Source organism: Diospyros lotus, chromosome 13 (genome assembly GCF_014633365.1).
Source record: "Diospyros lotus cultivar Yz01 chromosome 13, ASM1463336v1, whole genome shotgun sequence".
Lineage (NCBI taxonomy): Eukaryota > Viridiplantae > Streptophyta > Magnoliopsida > Ericales > Ebenaceae > Diospyros > Diospyros lotus.
Window position 1 is genome coordinate 39,304,315 of NC_068350.1, and position 25,737 is coordinate 39,330,051.

Genomic DNA, 25,737 nt, shown 5'->3' on the forward strand with positions numbered 1-25,737 from the left:
AGAATGACCATAAATATGACGTGAGAGAGAGAAATAACAATCTAAAGTTATATGTACTAGTACTAGCATTAAAATTTGATTATAATTTAATATTATTTAATTTATTTAAAAAGTAAACCTTTTAACGTACTCGTACTGCCTCAACGCCATTCATTTGTTTCACTTGACGAAGAGAAACTCCAGCCGTCGATCTCTCATTATCGATCACCAGCCGCCACGTCGTCGTTAAAACATAAAATTCACGCTGGCTCGCCCGCCCCCAAGCCCAAAGAAACAAAAGCAACTTGAAGTTTCTGTCAATAGCGAGAGAGAGAGAGAGAGAGAGAGCAGAGACAGAGCCCTTCCATTTACAAAAATTACATCAAAGCAACCGAAACAACAAAATTACATCATTTATTTCTTTTTTAATTTATTCACATATACGCATGTATGTATACTCTCCGGATCTGAGTCGCTCACCGGAAGCCGTCGCCGCTCGAAAACCCTAACTCCCCTGACGTTAGGGTTTTACCTTCTCCATCCGCAGATCTCTCTTTCTTTCTTCTCCGGCACGCGCCGTTCTCTCTCTGACGGTCTTATCGTCGGAGTTCCGATCGTTCGAGTCGCCTCGGCTCCACCGCCGTTTTCACGAAAGCGGCTGCGGCCGAGCGCTCCGTACTTCATCAGGAAGGTACGTTCTTTATCTCTCTGTCGTTCCACACAGGTAACTGGCGTTTCTGTGCGTAGCAGAAAAAGAGAATGGAAAAAAATAAGATAGAAAAATATAATGACTGAATTGGAAACTTAATTTTTATTATTATATAAATTGCTTTGGTTATCGACAATATTTATCCGTGTGTGCATATTCTGTTTTTGCTTAACTTTGATAAATTATAGTTTTAAATATAATGTCATAGAATTTGAAATTAACATACCTTGGTTGCCTGGGACTTGGAGTGAGCTGCTGAGCTTATTCTTGCAATGTCAAATTCGTATACATGTTCTTGATGTGTTTTGTATGTTGACCTTTCCCCCTACAAGAGTTTTATCACTTTGCTAATGTGATTCCTTTTGATGAGTGCTTGGCCTCTATTAATCTTTAGTGACTTCCTTCCCTTTCTTTTTATTCTCAGGACTTTGATTATGCTATAAATAGTTGGTTAACCATGGCCTCCAAAGGTCCAAGGTCTAAGCTTGATCATGAAACAAGGGCCAGGAAACAAAAGGTAAAATTTTGAAATCTTTTGCTCAAGGTTTTATTTCTCTTACACCTATTGTTTGTATAGAAGCAGGGTGTTTTTTCTTGCTAATTGTGAATCTTGATTTATAAAATCTGAACGTCCATTCGTCATGTTTATTGTTGGAACATCTTATGCACTTTATTCTTAGTTCATTTCTTGCAATTAATCAATATTACCCAAAATATTCACTGAATGTGGAATACTCTAGTGTCGTATATTGCAAGGTGGGGTTTGCTTATGTAGATGTACTGAAACATGTCCATGCGCTTCTATTTGTGAGCGGTTTGATCTAACCATTGAAAGACAATATTATTTATATATTGATTGCACAAATGTCCTTTACTAGATCACACGTTGAAAAAAGCGTAAAATTTGAAGTGGAATTGGAAGCAATTGGGGGTGAGTGTTAAGTTCTCTTAATTTAATCCTATAATAGCAAAGAGGAGATCCTTTCTTAGGCAGAGAACTTGGAAATAGAGAGTTCACACTGTTGTAGTGAATGTTTTTTGGTGCACTGTAAGCACTTTATTTGTGGAAGGGGTTGTTCTTTTAATGCTTAGGCCTTTTGTTATGCTACGGTATGAGGTTCTAGTGAAGCATGGTCTTCAATGGTCCAAGGTCTATGCTTGATCATGAAAGGACTAGAAGGTTAGAGCCTGTTTGTAGAACTTTCATTTTTCTTCCTCCCAAAATCCTCACTGCTGGTGACTTGATGTTGTCGGAAAGTAGCTAGCAAAATCCTTCAGCATCAATCCTAGAACAATATTCATAGTTTCTTCTCCTAGAACAATTTTAGTTGTGATAATCCTGTCTCCTATTGTCTTCACAGCCACTATCCTATCCTTTAAAGTCTAATCCATAATAAACCCCACTCCATTCTTTCTCTGATCATTACGAGTACCAAAGTTTATACCCAAAATTTCAAATTCTGTTAATATTTTAGCCTTATCTCCAACCTATCTCATCTCTTAGAGGCACATTATATTAATATTTCTCCGAATCATCACGTTCACCACTTCCATTGATCTTCCTGTCAAAGTCCTGATATTCCTTGATCTTATCCTTAATCTATGATCTTAGACTAGCTTCTTTATTCACATTCGTGTATGAAAATGTGCAAGAACCTTGACAAATTTGGCACTCATCCTGGCATCAATGCCTTGGCTCTACCTTATTTGTCACTATGCATGAGCAGTGGAGTTTGTAGATATGAAGGTTATGCCCCGCCCACTTTTTATTTATCTAGAATTCATGTTTTTTTATTTGATGAGTTCTACACTGGTTGTCTGCTACCAATTGCAACCCTCTTCCTTTACCTGGCCTTGGGACCAACAATAGATAGGAATCCACATATGGAGACCAATAGTTAGTTGCTGATTTTATTTTTCTTAGTCCTATTGTCAGTGGAAGTAGGGATGCATTGGTCTGTCATTGCTAGGTTTTAGTTATAAGCTCTGAAGAAGTAACTCCTTAGGCATTGTCCTTGTTGGAGCTTATTGTGCACTGTCTTAACCATTTATTGTGGCACACCACTACAATGAATCATCATTATGCAAAACATTGTTAGATGGGATTTGCTTATGTGAATGGCAGAGATGAAACATGCTGGGGTGTGTTTGTTTGCTAGATGGTCTCATCTATTTGTTGAGACATATAGTTTTATACATTTATGCTATTGATTACAGAACTTGTTTTATGAAGGTATCACATCTTGAGAAAAATATAAAAATTGAAGTGAAAGTGGTTGGGGATGACTAAGTAAAATCAAGTTTTCTTTCTTCTGTCTTTTAATGTCTAATGTACTAAGTACTAGATATCATCTCTTGTCCATGTTAAATGGAATCTTCCAAAATTTTGAAGTGCCTGTATGAAACTTGGCACTTAGAATAATGATGCTAGAGTATGTTCTTGATCTTTTTAGTGTTTTTATTTTTCTTATTTGTTTAGCTGATGGTTAGAATTTATTTTATTAGCTTTAATAATTTATTTTATTATAAAAATTTATTTTATTAGCTTTAAAAAGTGCCTGTATGTGACTTTTTAATCTAGATGGATGGCTGCACTGCATAGCCTGCATTTAGAAGGTTCCCTTTGTGATCTACAGCTGGGATTTATGACTGTTGTAACCCATGTGTCACAACCTAGGGTTGGGCTAGGGTTTAGAAAGAAAATTGAGAAGAATCCAGGAGAGAGAGAGAGAGAGAGAGAGCACAACCTAGGGTTGGAGGGAGAGACTGAGCAACAATAGAGATAATAGAGGGAAAACAAGGGAGATCGAGGGAGAGAAATGTAAGTTGTAACTAGAGAAGTCAACAGAATTAAAAATATCTCCTGACAAACAATTGTAGCTCAATTACATTATTGCCCCCTCTATTACTTTATTTTTAGTTCTAGTTATGCACTTGTTTTTCCATCTCAGAATACTTCAAATAGTATGTGGGACCATGTGTCTGACATGATTAGTTGCTCAAGGGGCCTAAATATAATGAAGTAAAGATTTATTTATTTATAAAATCTTTATTTATTTATTTTCTGAAATGATAAATAAAGCTGCCATTGTGTAGACTCTATTCTACCGTAGTAAATAATAAAATTATTCAAAAAATATAAAATTTAGTCATATCCTAGTGTCCTTGGACCTGAGAATTAGATGAATTCAACACTTTGACACATACAAAGATTTAACCCGATGCCTGGGTCCATTTAACATAGTTTGATTTAAGTTCTGCTTGTCGTACTGATACATGCTGTAGAAATGCTGAGGAAGACTTCAAAAAGTGTTTTCCAGGAAATTTTTACACCATAAATTTGGTTAAGCTTAAGAAAAATATCTGTCTATATTATATCGGATTACCGGATCAGTACTACATGATGTAGCTGTTGATTTGCATATTTAAGTTATTATGCGAGCAGCCATACCTGTAGTGTGTGAAGTTAGAAAACTATAAACTTCACGGTGGTTCATCATTTTGGAATGCATTTTCCTTTTATATCATGCCGAGACTGGTGTCCATTTTCCTCCTCCTGCCTATTATTGGGTTTTTAGAATGTATTGTCATGTTCACAAAACATATGGTAGCAATTGATTTGCTATGTATTAGGTGAATAAACATGTTCACCATTTATTCATGTGTGTGTTGATTTGCTATGAATTCATGTGTGTGAAGTTTTCTGTTTACTTTTTATTTTTCTGATGGTATTTGGCTGATATAGGCACTTGAAGCTCCTAAAGAGCCTCGACGCCCTAAAACTCATTGGGATCATGTTTTAGACGAGATGGTTTGGTTGTCAAAGGTAATAGATCTATTATCTTTTCTTTGATAACCACATTGGCACACACGCTGATTTTTGTATAATGTTTAATGACTAACTATAGCAAATTATAAGGAAAATATTTCTTAAAATTACTGTGCTGATTGAGAAGTTGTTAGCAGGACTTTGAGTCGGAGAGAAAATGGAAATTGGCTCAGGCAAAGAAAGTAGCTATAAGAGCCAGCAAAGGGATGTTGGATCAAGCCACAAGGGGAGAAAAGAAAGTGAAGGTTCAGTTTTTTTTCATCCTAATGAATTACATTTCATAGCCTTTTTACACTAGAAGAATATATTTCTGTTCACATTATTAGTAATGCTACCATCATAAATGTTGTGTCTATTCTTTTTTGCCACTATTGTTACAATTACTAATTGTTACCAGGAAGAGGAACAAAGATTGAGAAAAGTTGCTCTCAATATTTCGAAGGATGTGAAGAAATTCTGGACGAAAATTGAAAAGCTGGCAAGTTCATATAGGATAAAAATGTTTTATTGGCATTTTGCTGGATTATCTGTTGTCAGTTTTCAAATCCTTCCTTTCACAATATTGTAATTTCAGGTTCTATACAAACATCAACTTGACCTAGACGAGAAAAAGAAAAAAACATTGGATAAACAGCTTGAATTTCTTCTGGGCCAAACAGAAAGGTATAGGCTTAATTAAGTTTTTACTAGCATTTGTAGTGCAGGAATATATTCAAGATCATCTGCTATTTGATTCTATTCTGGTGGTATGCATTAATGGTGAAGTGGTGTGATGTCTTTTGAATTCATACTAGGTACTCAACCATGTTAGCAGAAAACCTTGTAAACTCACCAATTTCTCACAAGCTGGTACATTCAAAAACCGTTGCTCATGAACAACTGAGTATTCAATACAAAGAAAGAGATGGAGGATCCAATGTTGGTATGAGGCCAGGAGCAAACTGTTTTTGTATGTGCTTATTTTATCCAATTACACTTAAATTGGGACAAATTTCCTAACTCTTGACATAAAACATGCCAGATTCTCAATCAGATGTGGCAGACATCGATCAAGATTTTGATGTACAGTCCGAAGATGAATTGGTATGAAAAATTCTCTTTGCATCTTCTCTCACTGAGCCCATTTTCTTGCAAGGCAAATGGGCATTCGTGTTTAATTCATGCTTCCGTTGTTAAGTAACACCATCTTAAAACCAAGATTGGAAAGTGGTTTGGGCATTTTCCATGGAAATCTGGAGGATGCACACCAGAAACCTGGATAAGGTTTGGCTCTGTTATAATTATACTGTGTGCACTTGTTGAGTTGCTAACTGCTGATGATTGAGCATTGAGACATCATGTGATAGAAAAACTCAACAGCCACTCATTTACATATGTATATGATGCTTGCAGGAGCATCCGAATCTGCTTGTAAAATGCTCTTTTCCTTTTGAAGTTAAGACACTGTTAACAATGTCTTCTCATAAGCTTTCTTGGAATTGTTCCCAGCAAAATATGGGATGATGATACACCCCGTACATATTGCTATTAGAAAACTTTCTCATACATTTTCACATGGTCTCTTGAGCTGTCTGTTGAATGAGGTTTCCTATTGAAACATGTATTGCCTGCGAGGAGAGTCCTCCTTTGTTGTAGCTAATTGGTAAGAATAAATTGAAGATGCCTTCTTCCAGTGGCATCACAGAAAATGACTGGGAGCCCTGTGATTTACGAGTTATTAGGGCCCAAACTGAAATTGTGTTTTAGCATTTACATGCATATGCCGCATTCCACCTCTCTTTCTCTTTAGTCAGTCTGAACTATTTCTGTTGTTGCCCTTTATCATTGGAGATGTTAATTTATATTATGGCAAAAGTAGTTGTCTCTTGAAACTGAACAGCTTCTGGGAAACAAACTAAATTACAACATTGGCACCTTGAGCTCTGTGTCTTTTTCTTTGCCATGCTTACAAATGCTTGCATGCATTTTGTTACTGTTTTAGGAAGATGACGAACATACCCTGGAGGAAGATGAGGCTCTTATAACTGAAGAAGAGAGGAAAGCAGAATTATTAGCTCTGCGTAATGAAGTAGATCTACCTCTTGAAGAGCTTCTCAAACGTTACACAATGGAGGAAGGTGAATGGTTCTCTCTTCACATTTTCCCTCTCTCCATTATGACCTTCTCTATTTACAGTTTTGTTGAATTTACATCTTTACTAGAGGGGTGGCACATGCTGTGGATGTGCAAGTAAATAAATGGATTATAATATTTAATTCTTAGTGAGAAGTTATTTATTTATGGAAAATCATTTAATTTACGTGGGGAAGTTATAGCAAGTCCTTTTCATTAAGACCGGATATATGAAGGGCATTTTGGGAATTGAAAAAATCCTAAATAAGCTTCACAAGGTGGTAACACCAAAAAGTGGGTTTTCTTTTTCATTAGAATAGATATATCAATCAATAAAATCAGACAAGGAAAGCTGCTTATACATAAAAGGGAAATTGTAGAATCGGCAAGTTGAGAGTGATTTAATACATCTCTTCCTCTCATTTGCACGTGCCACATCTCCCTACACACAAACTGGGACACAAATGCAGATACACCTCTGATAGGCATATGCTTCATGCATCAATTAGTTATGTACAATCTACTTTCTACCTTTTGTATGACACTCACTACACTACTATGGGAATCTCCCAGATGCCAGAGAAAATAGCCCAGAATTGATTGCAGAAGCTGCTAAGCCCACTGAGGCAGGTGAAGGTGACAGTGAGGGTAAGTGGCAATTAAGCTTCAATTTGGTCTACCACGTGGTTCACGTGGTTGTCACTAACAGGGTTAGGATAAATTTTGTAGCAGGTAAAGGTGATGGTACTTCGGTCCTGGATATTAATAAGAGTGACAGTCTTGCACTTCCTGGTCGTCGTTCTGTAAGTTGTATGTGTTTATGGTTATTTTCTTGATTAGTGATACAAGTTCTATACTCAATATAATATGTTCTCCATTTGATTTGACAGGGTAAAATTAATGGTAGCATATCATCAGAAAATCATTTTTCCGAAAGTGAGGAACACCAAATTGGAAGTTCTCAAGAGTTGGACAGAAGGCAAGTGCCGTACGACTTCCATGATGAACAGGTTAGAATGTGTGTGTATCCTTGCATACATCCGCACTTGTCTTTCATTATTTTCTGGATTTTTTTAGAGAAATGGTGTGTTTTCAGCAATTAATTTTGTGCTTAATATGAATTTTTTTTGTCTCCCTTTTCAAGATAATAGGAAGAAAGTAGATGCGGTGTTATTCATGAGCTCAGTATTTGGAGAAGTCTGCTAGCTTTCTCTTATGGTTTATATAACTGCAGTCAACTGTCATCTTGGGAATAAACTTTATAAACTATTCAGCTGCTTTTGCTAAACACTATGGTTGTGAACTTTGTTTTCCCTTACTGTTTAACGGTTGCTCATCATTGACAAGAAGGAAGGAAATAATTTCTGGTGCTATGCAATAACTGAAAGCATGTTATGGCTAAACTAATTTTTGTGTTTATCCCTGTGGGTTGTCATCAACATCATTTATTTTCTCAGGAGAATTATCTGGTAACTATAGCATGGGTTTGTGAGTTAATTATAGTGTCTAAGTTCAAAAATCAAGTTTAGTTGTAAATATAAGATCAAATATCAATTTTACTCCATATTCATTTCATAAGCTTCTGGATATGAAAGTCACTGGACTGAGAGAGATGATTGAGGTATGAACTACTGTATCTGTTGATGGTCGATGCAGTGGGGGCTGCTGGTGTTAAGAAAGCATTCTTCTTTCCCCCTTTTCTGCGAGTGAGAGACTTCAGTTTCTCCCAAGAGTTACTTAATTTTTTCTGTGGTGTTTCTTAGTAAATAGGTGTTCAAATGTTTTCTTTCTATAGTATTCACTCTGTATAGGCAGATATCTATTAATATACTCAATGCTGATACTTGTCAGGAAAAAAAGATTATGAGAGATGTGGAGGAACAAATGTTTTAAGCAATCCTGTAAAATTTCTGTATTGCTTCCATGTGTTGGTAGATGCAAGAGAGTCTAGTTAGCACAAGGTTGTGAACTTTTTTCTTCTGAGAATATATATTAGCTGTATTTTTTTTTTTCCTTTTGTGCATATTTTGATGTTTTTTTAGCAATGTCATTTTATGGATATGGATTATTTTCAATTCTAACCGAAAACGTCATTTTTGTACTTCTTGTTACTTGTCGTTTTGGATTGACAAAAAGTTGCTTTTTATTTTTTTTGGTATCCCTATTCATGTAGGATGATGGTGATTTTGTTCTTGCAACTGGAGAAGAAAAGCTATGTGCTTTGGTAAGCAACCTGATATTCTCTATTATAAATAATTATGTGTCATGAAGGATCTAGAATTTTGTAGTCGACCCTACCTAGTCGGACGAAGGCTGGTGATTGTTGTTGTTGTGTCATAAAGTATCTCTTTTAATTAAAGAGGAGGAGGGAATGCTTGTTCTTGCTGATTCTGAGTTATAAGAAGATAAGGCCATAGATATAAATGATTGGCGAGCTAGAATTCATGTAGTGGGCCCCACAAATTAAGATTAAGGCTTGATATGTTGTTGAAGTAATTGTATTATTTCCTAGTGATAAAGAATTCTATTTGGTTGGCTTTATTAGTCAAAAGGGCTAACGAGATTTGCATTTCACTAATATATATTTTATAGGTTCGGTAGTTCTTATAGTATCTACTGGAAAAAATTTCATTTATTTGTTTTTTCATTTCATTTACTGAAATTTGGAAAATAACGTTTCTTTCCATATTCAATATAATTTGGTCTGGTCTAATATTATTTTCTTCTTATCCTCTCCAGTAATAGGGTTTTCTCTGATGCATAACTACCTGTTATGATATGCTTTATTATATGTTTGTCCATAGTAGTAACCATGTTCACTCATTTGATGCAAATGTTCAGGATGACGAGACTACTTTGTCAGAGGAAGAAGAACTAGCAAAGGCTGAATCAAATGAGGCCATAGATGAGGTCTAGTGGATCTTTCAGTTCTCTTTCTTCTATTAACTAGCATAAATTAGGTTCTTTTATATATATATATATAATGTATGATCATGCATCCAGTCCTCTTGATTTTTGTCTGACTGATTGTGGTCTGTTTGAGATTTATTTCCTGTAAATTAAGCTGCAAATTTTCAGGTTGCATTACTGCAGAAAGAGAGTGAGATCCCTCTGGAAGAGTTGCTTGCAAGGTATAAAAAGGTATGTTAAGGAGATCATTTAGTTATTTTTTGATGGGTCACTTTATCCTCTGATTTTCCTGTCATTTGCTTTGATGAATCAGGAACATGATATTGATGAATGTGAACTGGATGACTCTGAGTCCTTGCATGGTTCAGATTCTGTGGATCTGTCAGATGCTCCAGCAGAGGAAGATCTTGAACCAAAGCAGCAACATGCTCTTATTGAGGAACATGACAAACCTAGTGACTTTTCACGAGAGGGGTTAGAACCAAAGATAATAGTGGAAGAAGGAAGAGAGAGTGAGAATAAAATTGCCGATGCAGCTGCTGCTGCAAGATCTGCGCAGCCAACTGGCAACACATTCTCAACAACCAAAGTGCGTACAAAGTTTCCTTTTCTTCTCAAGTACCCTCTTCGTGAATATCAGCATATTGGTTTGGACTGGCTTGTTACCATGTATGAGAAGAGGCTTAATGGGATTCTGGCTGATGAAATGGGGCTTGGAAAGACTATTATGACAATTGCTCTTCTAGCTCATCTTGCATGTGAAAAGGGTATTTGGGGCCCACACCTCATTGTTGTCCCAACCAGTGTCATGCTCAACTGGGAAACTGAGTTTCTCAAATGGTGTCCTGCTTTTAAAATATTAACATATTTTGGAAGTGCCAAAGAGCGAAAAGTTAAGAGGCAGGGATGGATGAAACCTAATTCTTTCCATGTATGCATAACAACTTACAGACTTGTTATACAGGATTCTAAAGTTTTTAAGCGGAAAAAGTGGAAATACTTGATTTTGGATGAAGCTCATCTGATAAAAAACTGGAAGTCCCAGAGATGGCAAACTCTTCTTAATTTCAATTCAAAAAGGCGTATTCTTTTAACTGGTACTCCACTGCAGAATGATCTTATGGAACTCTGGTCTCTGATGCATTTCTTGATGCCACACATTTTTCAGTCTCACCAAGAATTTAAAGATTGGTTCTGTAATCCGATATCTGGAATGGTAGAGGGTCAAGAAAAAGTAAACAAGGAAGTTGTTGACCGCTTGCATAATGTCCTCCGCCCATTTATCCTCCGGCGACTGAAAAGAGATGTGGAGAAGCAACTACCTATGAAGCATGAGCATGTAATTTACTGCAGGCTCTCAAAGAGACAGCGTAACCTATATGAAGATTTTATTGCTAGCTCAGAGACACAGGCTACTTTGGCAAGTGCCAATTTTTTTGGAATGATCAGCATCATAATGCAACTTCGCAAAGTGTGTAATCACCCTGATTTATTTGAAGGACGACCAATTGTTAGTTCTTTTGATATGAATGGCATTGATATCCCATTGAGTTCCTTAGTTTGCTCAATGCTTACATCAAGCCAGTTCTCTTCTGTTGATCTCAGTGGTTTTGGATTTTTATTTACCCATTTAGATTTTAGGATGACTTCTTGGGAGAGTGAGGAAGTCCAAGTTATTGCTACTCCATCAAGCTTAATTGAGGGGCGTGCTGACCTTGTTAATGTAGATGAAAATGGCCCTGGGTTCATGCATCAGAAGAAGTTGCTTGGAACAAACATCTTTGAAGAGGTCAGGAAAGCACTTTTGGAGGAAAGGTCACAACAAGTAAAGGAAAGGGCAGCATCTATTGCATGGTGGAACTCCTTAAGGTGCAGAAAAAAACCAATGTACTCAACAACTCTGCAGGCTCTTGTAACTATAAGACATCCTGTTTATGAAATTCAAGGAAACCCTTCATCCAACTTGAACTCTTCAATCCTTGCTGATATTGTACTGTCACCAGTTGAACGCTTCAAGAAAATGATTGATCAGGTTGAATCCTTCATGTTTGCAATTCCAGCTGCACGGGCACCAGCTCCTGTTTGCTGGTGCAGTAAAAATGGAACTCCTGTGTTTCTGCAACCCACCTTTAAGGAGAAGTGCACTAAAATTTTGTCACCCCTTCTAATGCCTCTGCGCCCTGCAATTGTCCGAAGGCAACTATATTTTCCGGACAGGCGACTCATACAATTTGACTGTGGTAAGTTGCAAGAGCTTGCTTTTCTGCTTAGGCGATTGAAGTCAGAAGGTCATCGGGCACTAATATTCACCCAAATGACGAAGATGCTTGATATCTTGGAGGCCTTCATAAATTTATATGGTTATACTTACATGCGTTTAGATGGATCCACTCAACCAGAAGAGAGGCAAACATTGATGCAGCGGTTTAATACAAACCCAAAGATTTTCCTTTTTATATTGTCTACACGCAGTGGGGGTGTTGGTATCAACCTTGTTGGGGCTGATACTGTTATCTTTTATGACAGTGATTGGAATCCTGCCATGGATCAACAAGCACAAGATCGATGCCACAGAATAGGACAGACACGTGAAGTGCACATATATCGGTTAATCAGTCAGAGCACTATCGAAGAGAATATTTTGAAAAAGGCAAATCAAAAGCGTGCCCTTGATGATTTGGTTATACAAAGTGGTGGCTACAACACTGAATTCTTCAAGAAACTGGATCCCATGGAATTGTTTTCAGGCCATCAAACTGTTCCTGTGAGGAACATTCAGAAAGAGAAAAATTGCGCAAATGGAGCTGATGTTTCTGTATCTAATGATGATGTGGAGGCAGCTCTGAAGCATGCAGAAGATGAAGCAGACTACATGGCTTTGAAGAAAGTTGAACAGGAAGAGGAGGTGGATAATCAGGAGTTTACAGAGGAAGCTATTGGGAGGTTGGAAGATGATGAGTTTATAAATGAGGATGATACAAAGGTTGATGAGTCTACTGATCCTCATACCTTGATTTTGACCTCAAACCAAGAAAATGTGGCAATGTTAAATGAAAGTGATGTCAATGAAGAAAGAGCTCTGACTTTTGTGGCCAAAGAAGATGATGTTGACATGCTAGCTGATGTCAAACAGATGGCTGAAGCAGCTGCAGCATCTGGGCAAGCAATCTTGTCCTTTGAGAACCAGTTGCGTCCAATTGACCGTTATGCCATACGTTTTCTGGAAGTGTGGGACCCTATAATAGATAAGACAGAAATGGAATCAGAAGTTAGGTTTGAGGAAACTGAGTGGGAGCTGGACCGCATAGAGAAGTTAAAGGAGGATATGGAAGCAGAGATTGATGATGATGAAGAACCATTTGTCTATGAAAGTAAGTGGTCTTCTTACTTTGTTATTTTTCTTTTCTTTCAAACTTTCAAGCTCAATAACATTTGAGCGAGATCGATCGTTATGCTAATGGATTAAATATTCTTGTCTGTCTTTCCATATATACATCACTTTGTCATATAATGCTGCCTGTTGTTATAAGATAACCAAATATTTACCACATGTAACTTGTTATAATTATGTCATATGAACTTGGGTGGGAATGTTAGGCATGGTTGTTTGTCCACATGTTGGACCTTCTTAAACACTTAAAAGACATTGAGATAAGCATCTGAAGATTGTGCATGACTCTGTGGATTCATTCTGAATAAATCTAATTGGAACTTGAGAAAAAAAAAAGATTTTTAACTCAGATATCTCCAATTTGGCTTTGGATGTTGGACCCATGTCTCAGAATTAGTATGCAGTGGAATAGGAAATCAATGTAGTAAGGTTTATAACTTGAAATAACTTAATTTGATTTCATATTTGCATATTTTCTTGGTCTTGTGTTCACCCTTGTCCAAACCTTCCCAATGTCTTCTAATAGTTATTTTACACATTGATTTAAACACAACTAAAACCAAAATAAAGTGATTGGTGCTTGTCAAATTGGCATTAAGTTATCTGCAAGCTATCCATTTGGAAGCCCATTTTGAGAATATTGTTTAAGATGTGAATTTTCATTTAATATCAGGATGGGATGCTGATTTTGCAACTGAGGTATATAGACAGCAAGTTGAGGCTTTGGCCCAACATCAGGTTAGTAACATTGACTGTAGGTTGAAATTTTTTATTGAGGCATGGTTCGATACCTCAATTTAACTTGCTGATTTTGACCCTTTTTTTTTTTAATTTCCCTCTTCACTTTGTAGCTGTTGGAAGAACTGGAATGCGAAGCCAAAGAGAAAGAACAAGCAGAATATGGAAATTCTGATTCTATAAAGTAAGATGATGAATTGAAAGATTATTGTTTATGTTTTTCTATGTTATTTTCTTTATTCTTCCATTGGTTCCTTTTTAAGTATGCATTAGTGTTTAAGAAGATTAAAGATAACAACTTTGGGAAAGTCATCTGGCTTGAGCTTATGGCCTGTTAAATGGTTAGCGTAACAGGGCGACCCTGTTTATCTAACTGTGCGTCTCTTTGTTGGTTTCTCAAGAATCTTATCCTAGAACGTTTGTTTCCCCTTTTGCATTTTAGATTATTGGTAACTGAACAGAGTTGTACATATAAATCTAATTTTCCTTAATATCTTATGACTGCTAGCTTTTGCAAGACTATGGACAAATACTTGTAAATTGCATTTCTTCTCCTCTCCCTGAAACAAAATCTTCTATGGCTGATGATTCATACCTCATTAAATTTAGTGGACTTGAAAAAGGTAGAAGTATCTAACGAGACTTGCTTTGTTATTGCAAATGACATAAAACTGATTCATGACAGAGATGCATCTTTTGCCTGAATTCCAAGCACCATCCTAGACTTGAAATCCCATCTTCATGGCCATTCAAAAATTGCACACTATCATTAACAATATATTTTGTGACACTGGAAAAACCAGTGTATGATAATGATGTTTGGATCTGAAGTAGGCACAGCATATTGGTACTCGTATTCTGGCCTAATTTTGCAGTGTGTTTCCTTTCGTGATGTCTGATTGCAGTACTATGGCTTTATGTTATATGTGTTGATTGCTCTCTCTTTTAGGAATGATGGCTATGCTGTTTCTAAAACCAAGTCGAAGAAGAAACTGAAGAAAGCCAAGTTCAAATCTCTAAAGAAAGGAGCTTTAGCTTCAGAATCAAAAGATGGGAAGGAATTACATTCAAATGAAACTATGGCCATGCATGATGGGAATGGCTCTCTTGAAGTGACTACCTCTTCAAAAACAGTATTACCGCATTCAACTGTGGAGAAGAAACGTAAATCAGCACCAGACTGTGATGAACAGAAGAGCATTAAAAAGTCCAAGAAATTCAAAAGGGCTACTGAAATAAGTACTGTTGATCCAGATTCAGACATGTTTAGTAAGCAGCTTGATGAACAAAAGGATTCAAAATTATGTGAGAGTATTGTTGATCTTGACCAGAAGCCAATAAGCAAGAGCAAGATGAACGGAAAAATCTACATCACTTCTATGCCTGTAAAGCGGGTGATGACAATAAAACAACCAGAGAAGTTCAAAAAGAAGGGCAATATCTGGTCAAGAGATACTTTTCCCTCACCAGATTTTTGGTTGCCTCAGGAGGATGCAATTTTGTGTGCTCTTGTACATGAATATGGCCCCAATTGGAGTTTGGTGAGTGAAACTTTGTATGGGATGCCAGCTGGGGGCTTTTATAGGGGAAGGTATCGCCATCCTGTCCACTGTTGTGAGAGGTTTAGGGAACTCATCCAAAAATATGTCTTGTTTGCAGCAGACAATCCTAACAACGAGAAAGGTGGTAATGCTGGCTCTGGAAAGGGTCCTCTCAGAGTGACAGAGGTAAACTAGATGTACCCTCTGTTCTCCCCCTTCTAATATTGTGAAAACAAGCCCCTCACTAACACCCCCCCCCCCCCCCCAAAAAAAAAAAAAAAAAAAAAAAAAAAGAAAGAGAAAAAAAGTGAAGATTAATGTCATGCTGCACAGAGTTTCAAACCATTCCCAAATGCACACTGACAAATTGTAGCACGGGACTTGATTTTGAATGGGTGTCTTTTCTTGCAGATGTAATTGAAACTTGTTCTTATTAGCAATTTTTTCTATTTTCAATTTAAATTTTTTGATGGGTGGTTAGACCTAGTTTACTAGCAGTCATGTAAATGTAGCTCTAACCTGCTGATTCATGGAAAATGTATACTGGCCATTGTAATGACCAGATATAGAGTTTCTAGATGTTGTCTGACTACAATTTTTTTGGACCAAAACAGAAATGGCTAATATTTTTGGTACTTGTCTCTGGGCCAATGCTAGACCTTTTGCTCCTTAGTTATTAGTGGGACATATTACTTGGTGTGAGCTTGTGGTGTTAGCCACATTAGAAGCCACCTTCTTCTATATATCTGTAACAACCACCTAGATAACCATTTTCTTCCTTTTTTCCCTTGTAGATATCACAAAGTTCATGTGTATGCTCATAAGACATTTGCCTTACATTTCAGCACTACATTTGAAGTGTTTTGCATCAACAAATGGGATTTTTTTACATGTTAGAATGCTAAGGCAATTGTCCTCCTGACATGTGAATAAGAGGATGCATAACTAACACAAAGCGTTTAAAAAATGCTTGGTTCAATTCATTCTTGATGACTGTGGGACTCAAAAAATGGGGATGACATTAGAATGCGGCATATAATCTTCACACTTTGGCATAAGACCCAACAAATCATTCAACCTACCCAGAGGATAGTTTAGGTAAACTCGGTATTCTGTAATGGTCCTGACCATAGAGATTAGGAATGAGTGAATGAATTAAGGAGGTCAGGGGAACTGGGAGTTGACTAAAAATTGACTTTGTTGTCTGCTGAAGGGAAGGATAACCTCTTGGTGGCTTTAACCAATGTGACATTGACTTAGGCATTGGCCAAAGGAAGAAGGGAACTGCTCCTATCAGTGGACAACCCTGAGTTGACTGTCATGGTTGGCTGTGCACCTGATTCAATTTTTTTGAACTACTACAAAGGGCAGGCCAACCTTGGCATCACCCAGATTTTTGGGATTAGAGTTAATTAAGCTCGATTGGATTAACTTAAACTCTTCTAGGTGAGCCTAGCTTGTGCAAGGTGGTGGAAGAAGCTTCTGGAAGATGTTGACGAAGCTTTCTAAGCTGAAGCAGGTGCCAAATGGAAAAAAAGTGGGTTATAGGCATCAAGCAGCTGCTAGGTGGCAGTGACATTCTGTCAAGCACCTACTTGCTTGTCCTGATTGAGCAGCATTATAAATAGGCCACTTGCACGCAGTCCATGAGACATTATTGAGCTGAAGAAAAAGGGAAACTAGGAAGGGAGAGGAATTGATGGAAAGAGGAAGAAAGCTGAAGAGAAGGGAATTCTGCTGGAAATGAGTGAAAGCTGAAAGCAGAGGCAATTCTCACTTGCATTAGTTTTTGGGCTAAAGTTAGTAGCATACCCTGGTTTTAAAGTGTCTTTTGCATGCATTGTGACTATGCATGATTTGCTATCATTTTCTCCCAGCCAGCATGATTTGTGCGATGCTGTGGGGTTCAAGGCCATGTGCAGAGGGTCCTCTTAGGCTTGGTTATGTTGCCTAGAGAGAGGCTAGCTTAGGTGAGGGTCTGTGGTAGGGTAAGAGTAAGAGTGAGAGTGGGAGTGTAGGCTTGAACCAAGGGGTGCACCAGGAAAAATGAGGTTTATGCAAATGGGTAATTGCCTGCATGTTCATATGCTTGTCCATCGCAGTTATTGCATGCCTTGACATTTCATTATTGTCATGTGCCTACTTAATGCATTGTACACGTGAATAAGGGGGTAGTATAAGTTGAGATGTTTTGTCCTTAGCGTATGCTTCGTATGATTGTACCTTGACAGTTATTACTTTTGGCGAGAAAGAACTCCCATGTGACTTGGGGAATCAGTATAAATATAGAATGATCTCACCCATGGAAGGCATGAGAATATTCATTAATTCAAGTTTGAATTTCTTCCTCCAATTCTCTCTCTCTCTCTCTCTCTACAGAATTCTCCTGAGAATTCTTGTTAGATCCCTAAGATCTGACAATTTTTGTATCAGAGCTTGTCCTAGGTCGAACTAGTTCGATGTGAATTCGACGTGATGGCAGAGGTAACGCGGATGAAGAATCTGGAGTCGTAGCTGCAACAATTCGGCTCAATGGTGGCCAACTTGGAAGCTCGCGTGGATCAGTTGGAGATCGGATCAAATTGAAACCATGGGGCGTTAGGGCGATCATTTCAATAGACCAGAAGCTAGAAGGGGTAGTTACTCAGACAGATCTGGGAGGAGGTTGGAAGCCAGATTAGGGAGCAATTGCAGGGGTTCATGATGTTTGCCAAACAAAATTCGGTAAGGCTTTCTCTTGATTTTCCTCCTAGGGAGAGGTTTGATTCAATTATGCCTGGACACGGGATGAATCAGAGAGTCCCTGGAACCTCTGAAATTGGAGATGATCCAGTAGAAGTAGGGGAGAATGTAATGGGGCGAAGGCAGGAGGGATCGATGGTGCATAACCACCTAGGATTTCCCATGCCAAAGCTGGATATCCCAATGCTTGATGGAATTAGCCCCAAGTGGTGGATCGAAAGATTGAAAGGGTGTTTGAATGGTATGGAATCCCGAATCAACAAAGGGTGGCCTTAGCTGCGGCCTACCTCAATGACGCGGGAGATGCTTGGCACCAAGGATGGTCCAAGGTGAAGGAGGGTTGTTAGTGACCTGAATTTGCAAAGAAATTATGTGAGAGGTTTGGGGATAAGGGTCTAGTGGACGTGGTGGAGGAACTCAACAAGATTAGACAAAGGGGATTTGTGTTGGGGTACCAACGTAGATTTAAAGAATTGAAGGCACTCATGTTGAACCACAATCCCCACCTCACTGAAGCTTATTTCGTTTCAAGCTTCATAAGAGGCTTGAAGGAAGAATTGCGACTGATGGTGAAGGTATCACAACCCAAGATCCTGAAGCATTTAGTGGAGAGTGCAAGGTTGCATGAATTGACAGTAGAGGCATTAATGAGGAAGCAAGGGCTGATGATCAAGGGTGGAATACACAATGTGATGCCACCAGGTGGTAAGAACTTTGGCAAGGAAGCAAGTAGAGGAGTGCAAGGGGTTAGGCACCTAGCCCTACCGGCCCCGAAAACACAAGGAGAGAAGGTGATAGAGTTGAGGAGGCAAGTTAGACTATGTTTCAGGTGTGGGGACAAGTATTTCTAGGGCCACCAATGTAAGAAGCAACTGCTTCTATTGGAGTGGGAAGAAGGGGATGTAGTGGGAGAGGAGGAAACAACTAACATGCCTGAAGGAGGAGAGGAAGATAATGGGGAAATATCCTTGCATGCATTGAGAGGGCTAACTAATATCAAGATAATCAAGGTGGAAGGGAAGGTTGAGGATTGCAGATTGATGATTTTGATTGATAGTGGGAGTACTCACAGTTTACTAGATGAAGGGATAGCTAGGAGGTTAAAGTGCACCTTGGTCAACACTCAACCCTTTATAGGAAAATGGTAACAAAGTGACGATTAGATCAGCCTGTGGAGGGTTCTATTGGGAAATGCAAGGGGAAGAATTTGAGGCCGACCTAAGGCTGCTCAAATTAGGAGGATGCGATGTGGTGAGCTGAACATTGGAGAGCCGTCTGTTGGGTGTGAGGAGTCCATATGGGGAAGTGTTGAGCCATTGAAGAATGGTAGACACCAAAGAAAGTCAAACAAGTCCCTGCATTTACCTCACTTAGGATTGTCTTAGAGGCGCCCAACACAGGCTAAGAGAGGTTATATTGAGTCGTGTCGCGGTCAATCTATGGGCCATGGGTGCCCCCACAATCATCATTCTGTCAAACAATGATTTTATGGCAATGTCCAATAGTAAGGATGGGGCACCACATGTTCGGTATGCATTGTGGAAAATGGGATCCTGTGGCTTGGTGGTTCAAGCGGAGTCTTCACTTTTGCTCTACCACCAAACAAATGTCAGCTGCTTTTAGAGCCTTATATGATTGAGAGAGGAAGTATTCATCATACCTGTCCCAGTTACTTGTCCTGTTAGGGATAAGGGCCATAGGGTCTAATGATTAAGGAGGCAAGTGCTAATTTTTTGGGAAAGGGTAATCTTTTAGGTTCTAATTTATCTGGATAATGCAGATATGCATTGGATTTGTCTTGATAGAGCTAATCCTAGTTGAATTCTCCTATTCTTAATCTATATGTTACATGCTTGCCTCAGTTTGAGGACATGTTCTCCCTCTCTCCCTCTCTCCACCTGGGATTGTTTATTTCTCCCTCTAGTCTACCTTTGATCTGCCTTGCAAATTTGATTAGCTTCTCATAACCCTCCTATTTTAGAGTATACCATCTACAGCCCTCTAGTGTACCTTGTTTCCCAATTTTGGGTTAAAAGCTACAAAAAGTTGTTTGTTTTGAATTAGTTTTCTAATTCCCTAAAAAATTATTAGAAAATTGGTTCACTTGCATGCCTAAAATCTTTTTCAGTATTTACTCTATTGGCCATCTGTTCGATGTAGGACAGATTTGGTATTATTAGAAGTCTGATAGTCTGATTGATTGGAGGCTTATTTAATATTAATGTTACGGATTATTGTTGAAAAGCCTATGGTTAGGTATGTAACAGGTTGGTAGGCAATTTAGAGGTAAAGGCCAAAAGGACACAATTTTGGGGGCTGAAAATAGGTCTGCAAGTAGGGTTATGATAATAAAAATATGAAATTGAAGGATTAGAGATATATCTCCTAGGTGTCACACCTTACACCTTGGTTTAGAATTGCATCACACAATTCAAAGCAATCGTCAATGTAAAAAAAAAAAAAACTGAAGATAATTATTTATTTACTAATGAAAAAGAGAGAGATTACAATAGCATTTATTGAGTTCTAGTATTGCTATCCTTGGTAGGATTAGGAAATCCTTTTCCTATGAGGAAACTGCACAAAATCTAAAACTATAAATAATAAAACTAGGAAAAGACAACATAAATCCTAAACACTATAAATAAAACTCTTTAACACCTAATCAAAGTTACCAAAAGACTTCAGGAAACATTATGCAAAATGACAAAAAAATCTTTGATGTATAAAATATCAAATTAAACCTAACAAAGCTTCTATGAGGGCTGTTCTTCGTTGAAAATATCCCAAATCAATGCTTCGGTCTTAGAACCAATTTTAAGATCTTATATGTTTTCAATGGTTGCTCCCAACATCATCCATCACCGTTGCTTGCTTTGTGACTAGAATACAATATTGGTTTTGCTATGGTGGCTCTTTAATTGTCTAACTGACAGCATACAACATGATTGTTTAGACAATTTGATTCCAACAGAGAGGTGTCTTGTTACATTTTGGATTTTCTTGGGTCCATCAGGCATATGGTATTTTAATTCACAAATAAATCTTATCATAGAATTAACAGGTACTACCCCCTTTGTTCTTGGTTGACTAAATCTTCTGTTTGAATTTTTTATTTAACTTGAAGGAAAGTGGCCTGTTGTGTAGATTTTTGACTTGGTTAATTCAACTAGGATGTCTGATCCATCTTCCTAATGTATTGTATCCCTATTATATTGGCTTCATTTTTTCAATTATTATATGATGTTTTCCCTAAATTTAGACAATATCTTATTTTTTCCCTGTATTCATGTATGTTATTCTGTGTCTAGTCACTAATATGCCATTCATGACCTTTCGTGGTAGCGGTATGGTCATGGCAGCTTGTGCGGCTGCAGGGTTCATTGACTGCCCCCCCCAGTATTCTTTGTCTGTACCAATGACAAAGCCGTCTAAATGTGCCTGCAGGGTTCATTGCCTGCATTTTTGCAGCCAAATGTGGTCCAACTGCTGTGTTAAAGCTGATTTGCAGTAGCTGTAGCATTTTAAATGCATTTGGCCAGTTGATTTTATGGACTTTTGATGAACAGATTGTCGTGTAAATTACTAGACACATGTATCTCAATATCTCATCTTAGTATTTGCAATAATGACCTCCTCTTATGTGGTAGGATAATATTCGGGTTCTGTTGGATGTTGCCACTGAACTGCCGGATAATGAGTTGCTCCTTCAGAAGCACTTCTTTGCGCTGCTTACTTCAGTCTGGAGGATGACATCCCGCATTGACCGCCATCAAGGTCTCTCGTCGTCTCGAAATGGCTTCTATCCTGTTGGAAGACATTTCACTTCCAGGGTCAGCCAGATTGGTTCCATGAGGGAGCCATCAGAAAAGATGGCATTCACTAATTTACTTCAAAGTAGCAAGTTGGTAGCAGCTGCACTCTCTGATGCTGACAGTGCTCAATGTGATGATAGAGCCTTAATATTGAATCCCAGGGAAGAAGCTTCAGTTGTTGCGGACCAGTTGGAGATAACCCTTGAGCCTCAGACAGGAGGGAGTGACCCTATGATACCTTTACCATTGGTCATAAATCTCTCGATATGGGAAACAGATCCACCTCCATATCCCTGCATGCCAGCAGGAGCAGAGCAACATCTTAGGTCCTCACAAAGTATGGCTGAGAATCGTTTTAGGTATGACCTTGTGCACTTAACTTCATTTTGCTCAAGTGTGGTTCTCCATTTTCCAGCTTGATTGTTCATTTTTGGGTTTATTGTGGTCAACATAAGTTAATTGATCTCTCGTTCTCAAAGTTTCCTTTCATCATTGGCAAATGTTATGATCCAATAAGCATGGGAAGGCTGGTCCTGCTTCCATTTTGACCTCAAGCACTGTGGCTTGTCAACCATGAGCTTTAGATGTGAAATCAGAGGGAGTTCATTTTGGAAACCTTTCCACATCACAATCTAAGTGCATCATATTTATGCATATGTGGTAAGAAGTTGGTGTGGAGTAATTTAGGTATTGGTTCGTTGTAGCCATGAAGTATCGGTCTTCTCTCTTAATACACAAATTTTTTCATCCCTGATGCCCAAGTGGCCCTTTATTAGGTTAAGATAGGTACAGATCGTTGAACTTCAATTCCTGTATTTCATTTCACCTCCAGTCAATAGGAAGGCTATGATAATATTTTTTTTGGTCTGTTAATGGCTTTATAATAAAGAACAGAGTGCGGGCTACTAATGGTCCATTGCTGCAGTTACTTGCCTGCCATTGTTCTAAATGGCAAGCATAGTACAACAGCAATCACGAACTTTATTCCTGCTATGTAGGGGTCGTCAGCTAAATCACAAGCTTAGTGACTCAGAAAAATAAAAAAATTAAACCGCTAACTTCAAAGAAAAGAATGCAATCACTAAAAAATTATTGGAAGGACATCAGTTACAGCTAATGCCATTGTCAACCATTTTATTTTCAATGTCCAACCAGTTCACTCTATCGTATGTGCTGGTTTTTCTGGAGAGATTGACCTTGATTGGCCTTTTCTTCTTCTCAGGAATGCATCAATTGCTTGTAGTGAAGGTTCATTGGGTTGGGCTTCATCAGCCTTCCCAACAGGCGATGGCAGGTACCGGATGGCATCAAAATCACAGACGTTGGGGAAACACAAGCTATCCATGTGCGAGTCAGTGAAGCCTTCCAAATCCAAAACAAGGAAAACTACAATAGAGTCAAATGAAATGCATGGCCTGGTTGCTGATCCAGCAGTCCAACGAAAACTAACTGCTCCTGGCACTTCCAGTATGAGGTTTGATCCTCTGCCTGTCATTAATGATTATGGAATTGATGCTTTTGACAGCAGTTCCCCCTGCGACATCAATGAGATCTCCGTCCCTTCAGAGACACATACTTCAGACCTGGTCCCGCATAACTATATTCCAGGGTTCTTCTCAGGGCTTGATGACTGTTCATCTTTGCCTGATTTTATGGACATAGGGTAGGGGCGAATTTGGGAAACCTGAACCCGGTACTTAGGGTTTAAAGTTTGTGATACATTTTTGAAGAGCAAGAATGCTCTTGGCAAATGATATACACAGTCAGTGATGGAAAATATTGCTCTCATAGCTCGGGCTATCAATTACTGAAGAGGTTGCGCGGGGGAAATCAGGAGCTGAACTGAGATGTGGCTTTTTTGGGGGGCAATCAAGAGGCCAGGGTTCACCGTTGCCTCAAACCGTTGTCCCATGGTGATGCTTGGTCTGGTCTTCTGTATTGGTGGGGGGGGGTGGGGGGAGGCCGGCCTGCCTTGAGGGAGGGGAGGGGCCAGGAGGAGGAGGAGGAGGATAGGACAGGAACTTAGGACAACAGGAGGAGTGTATAGAGGTGGCAGTAGATAAACAGTAGATAAATGAAGTTAGCTTTTCTTTAGCTTTTTGGTAATTTAATTATTAGGAGGAGGTGGGAAATGCTTTGTTATATGATTTTTTTGGCAGGTTGAGAGAACTGTTAATTCTTGTTGGCAGGCACATTTCCCTCCTACCAATAGAAGAAGAAGAGGAGGAGGAGGATTTGGTAAATGAAAATGCAAATTGTAGCGGCCTCTCTCTCTCTTTCCAATCTGTTTTGTTCATCGCCAGCCAAATGCGTTCACTATTGATTTATTTATTTATAGCTCGCTCTCCCTCTCTCTCTCTCTCTCTCTGTAGGAGTTATGTTTTGGGCGTGTTGGGATGTAATTGATTTCACAAATGTACATTTGCTAATTTGCCTTACTAGTTATAATCAAAATCGTCTACAGCTTGAAAGCTTAAAGTTAAGGTATACTTGAGTCTCACAACAAAAATGACATCCGAAAATCTAAATAACTAATAAATGAACAGTCTTTCTGATATTAAGAGAAAATGCATACAACTGATGGGTGGTTAGGTAACTTAGTCCGACATTTACTTAAATCATTCTACAGAGAAATATCCAAACGTTTAATTAAGGGGCATCTTTTGATCTTGAGAAGCAAATTAACTTAAATTGAATTTTTTATAGCAAATAATCACGTGGACATTAGAAAGTACCTATTCTATTAATAATGAGGAGTGTTGTTTTAGGCAAACTGATATTTACATTTGATTGTAAGGGTGTGAAAAATATATAAAAAATATCTTATTTAAAGAATTAAATTTTATCTTTGATATTTGATATATTATATTTTTCATGGAATTGAATTTTATGGTACAATCATTAAAGTATATTTTGATCTCTTTTCCATAAAAAAATTTATTTAGGGGAGATAGTTTTTGTTTTTCATACAAATTAAAAAATATTTTTTTTTTCTAACTAAATGTTATTAAATACACCCTAAGTTTAAATCATTTGTAAAATATATGAAAAATTTTAAAATTTTATAATTAATTATAGCTTGACCTCACTAAAGCTTTAAAACTTTTTAATTCAATTCTACTCGTTAGAAATTTATAAAAAATTGTCATTTGAAAATGGTCAAATCCTTTTGATTTTGGGTTTGATTTACAATTAAATGAAAAATGTGCATAGAATTACAATTAAATTGCCGAAGACATTGCCGAAGAAATATCATGACATTAGCTGGGGGTTGCTTCATCTATGCCAAACATGAAATTAAGATATTTATTAGTTTAAGGGTTCTCTATTTTGTGATAAATATTACCCTAATTATAATTTAATTATGCAAAAAAATAATATTATTTTTTATTTCAATAATATTTTAAATATTAATGCGTTGACTCCATTAACCTTAATCTTGGCTCCACCACTGCTTTTAAAAGCTAGATTAGATTACTAGTACATTTGCTTTATGTGAAAGAACTCGGCGTTGACCACTTAAAGAGAGTGAATTGAGTGCTCTTAAAAAATTATTTATTTGAATTTAAACAAATACTATGGTTATTGATTTCAAGATATCAAATCCATTGCAATAACAAATAAAATAAAGAATGAATGATGGAGAACACGACGATATATAGTGGTTCGGTGTCGTTACATACACATAATTCACTCTCTCAAGATCTTAACCACTTTTGGGGTTCCATTAAGTCAAACACTAAGGTTCCCACACTAGTTCACCTTAGAAAATAAAATCACATACACACATAGATTCAAAAGGGTTTTAGGTAACGACTATAATCCACAAAAACGTTTAAGTGTTACAAAAATTTGAGCTTGTCCACACTTGGACTGAATATAAACAATGAAAGCACAATAACACAAAGCAGTAAAAAGAATAATATATCCTTGATCTGATGACCGAAAGATGACAGATGAACTATTGTTGC

General features: G+C 37.8%; 1 protein-coding gene across 2 annotated transcripts; it reads left to right on the forward strand.

Moving 5' to 3' along the window:
• Positions 1 to 273: 273 nt before the first annotated feature.
• Positions 274 to 24,115, forward strand: LOC127788367 (protein PHOTOPERIOD-INDEPENDENT EARLY FLOWERING 1). 2 transcript variants are annotated; one of them, XM_052316550.1, is made up of 21 exons: positions 274 to 670; positions 1,113 to 1,205; positions 4,434 to 4,514; positions 4,655 to 4,762; positions 4,915 to 4,995; positions 5,092 to 5,180; positions 5,312 to 5,439; positions 5,539 to 5,600; positions 6,499 to 6,634; positions 7,203 to 7,277; positions 7,359 to 7,432; positions 7,520 to 7,639; positions 8,803 to 8,853; positions 9,471 to 9,539; positions 9,708 to 9,770; positions 9,853 to 12,910; positions 13,604 to 13,668; positions 13,782 to 13,852; positions 14,618 to 15,395; positions 21,602 to 22,125; positions 22,989 to 24,115. In XM_052316550.1, exons 2-21 carry the CDS (start codon positions 1,146 to 1,148, stop codon positions 23,431 to 23,433), a joined length of 6,138 nt encoding a protein of 2,045 aa, XP_052172510.1. In that variant the 5' UTR covers positions 274 to 670; positions 1,113 to 1,145; the 3' UTR covers positions 23,434 to 24,115. The 2 variants fall into 2 exon arrangements, with proteins under 2 accessions (XP_052172510.1, XP_052172511.1); XM_052316551.1 differs by having other exon boundaries at positions 7,362 to 7,432.
• The last annotated feature ends 1,622 nt before the right edge of the window (positions 24,116 to 25,737 follow it).

Coding starts and splice junctions, on each gene's coding strand:
- LOC127788367 (XM_052316550.1), top strand. CDS start 1,146: ATGGCCTCCAAAGGTCCAAGGTCTAAGCTTGATCATGAAACAAGGGCC. Junction 5,440..5,538: donor AGATGGAGGATCCAATGTTG/GTATGAGGCCAG, acceptor AAAACATGCCAG/ATTCTCAATCAGATGTGGCA. Junction 7,640..8,802: donor ACGACTTCCATGATGAACAG/GTTAGAATGTGT, acceptor CTATTCATGTAG/GATGATGGTGATTTTGTTCT.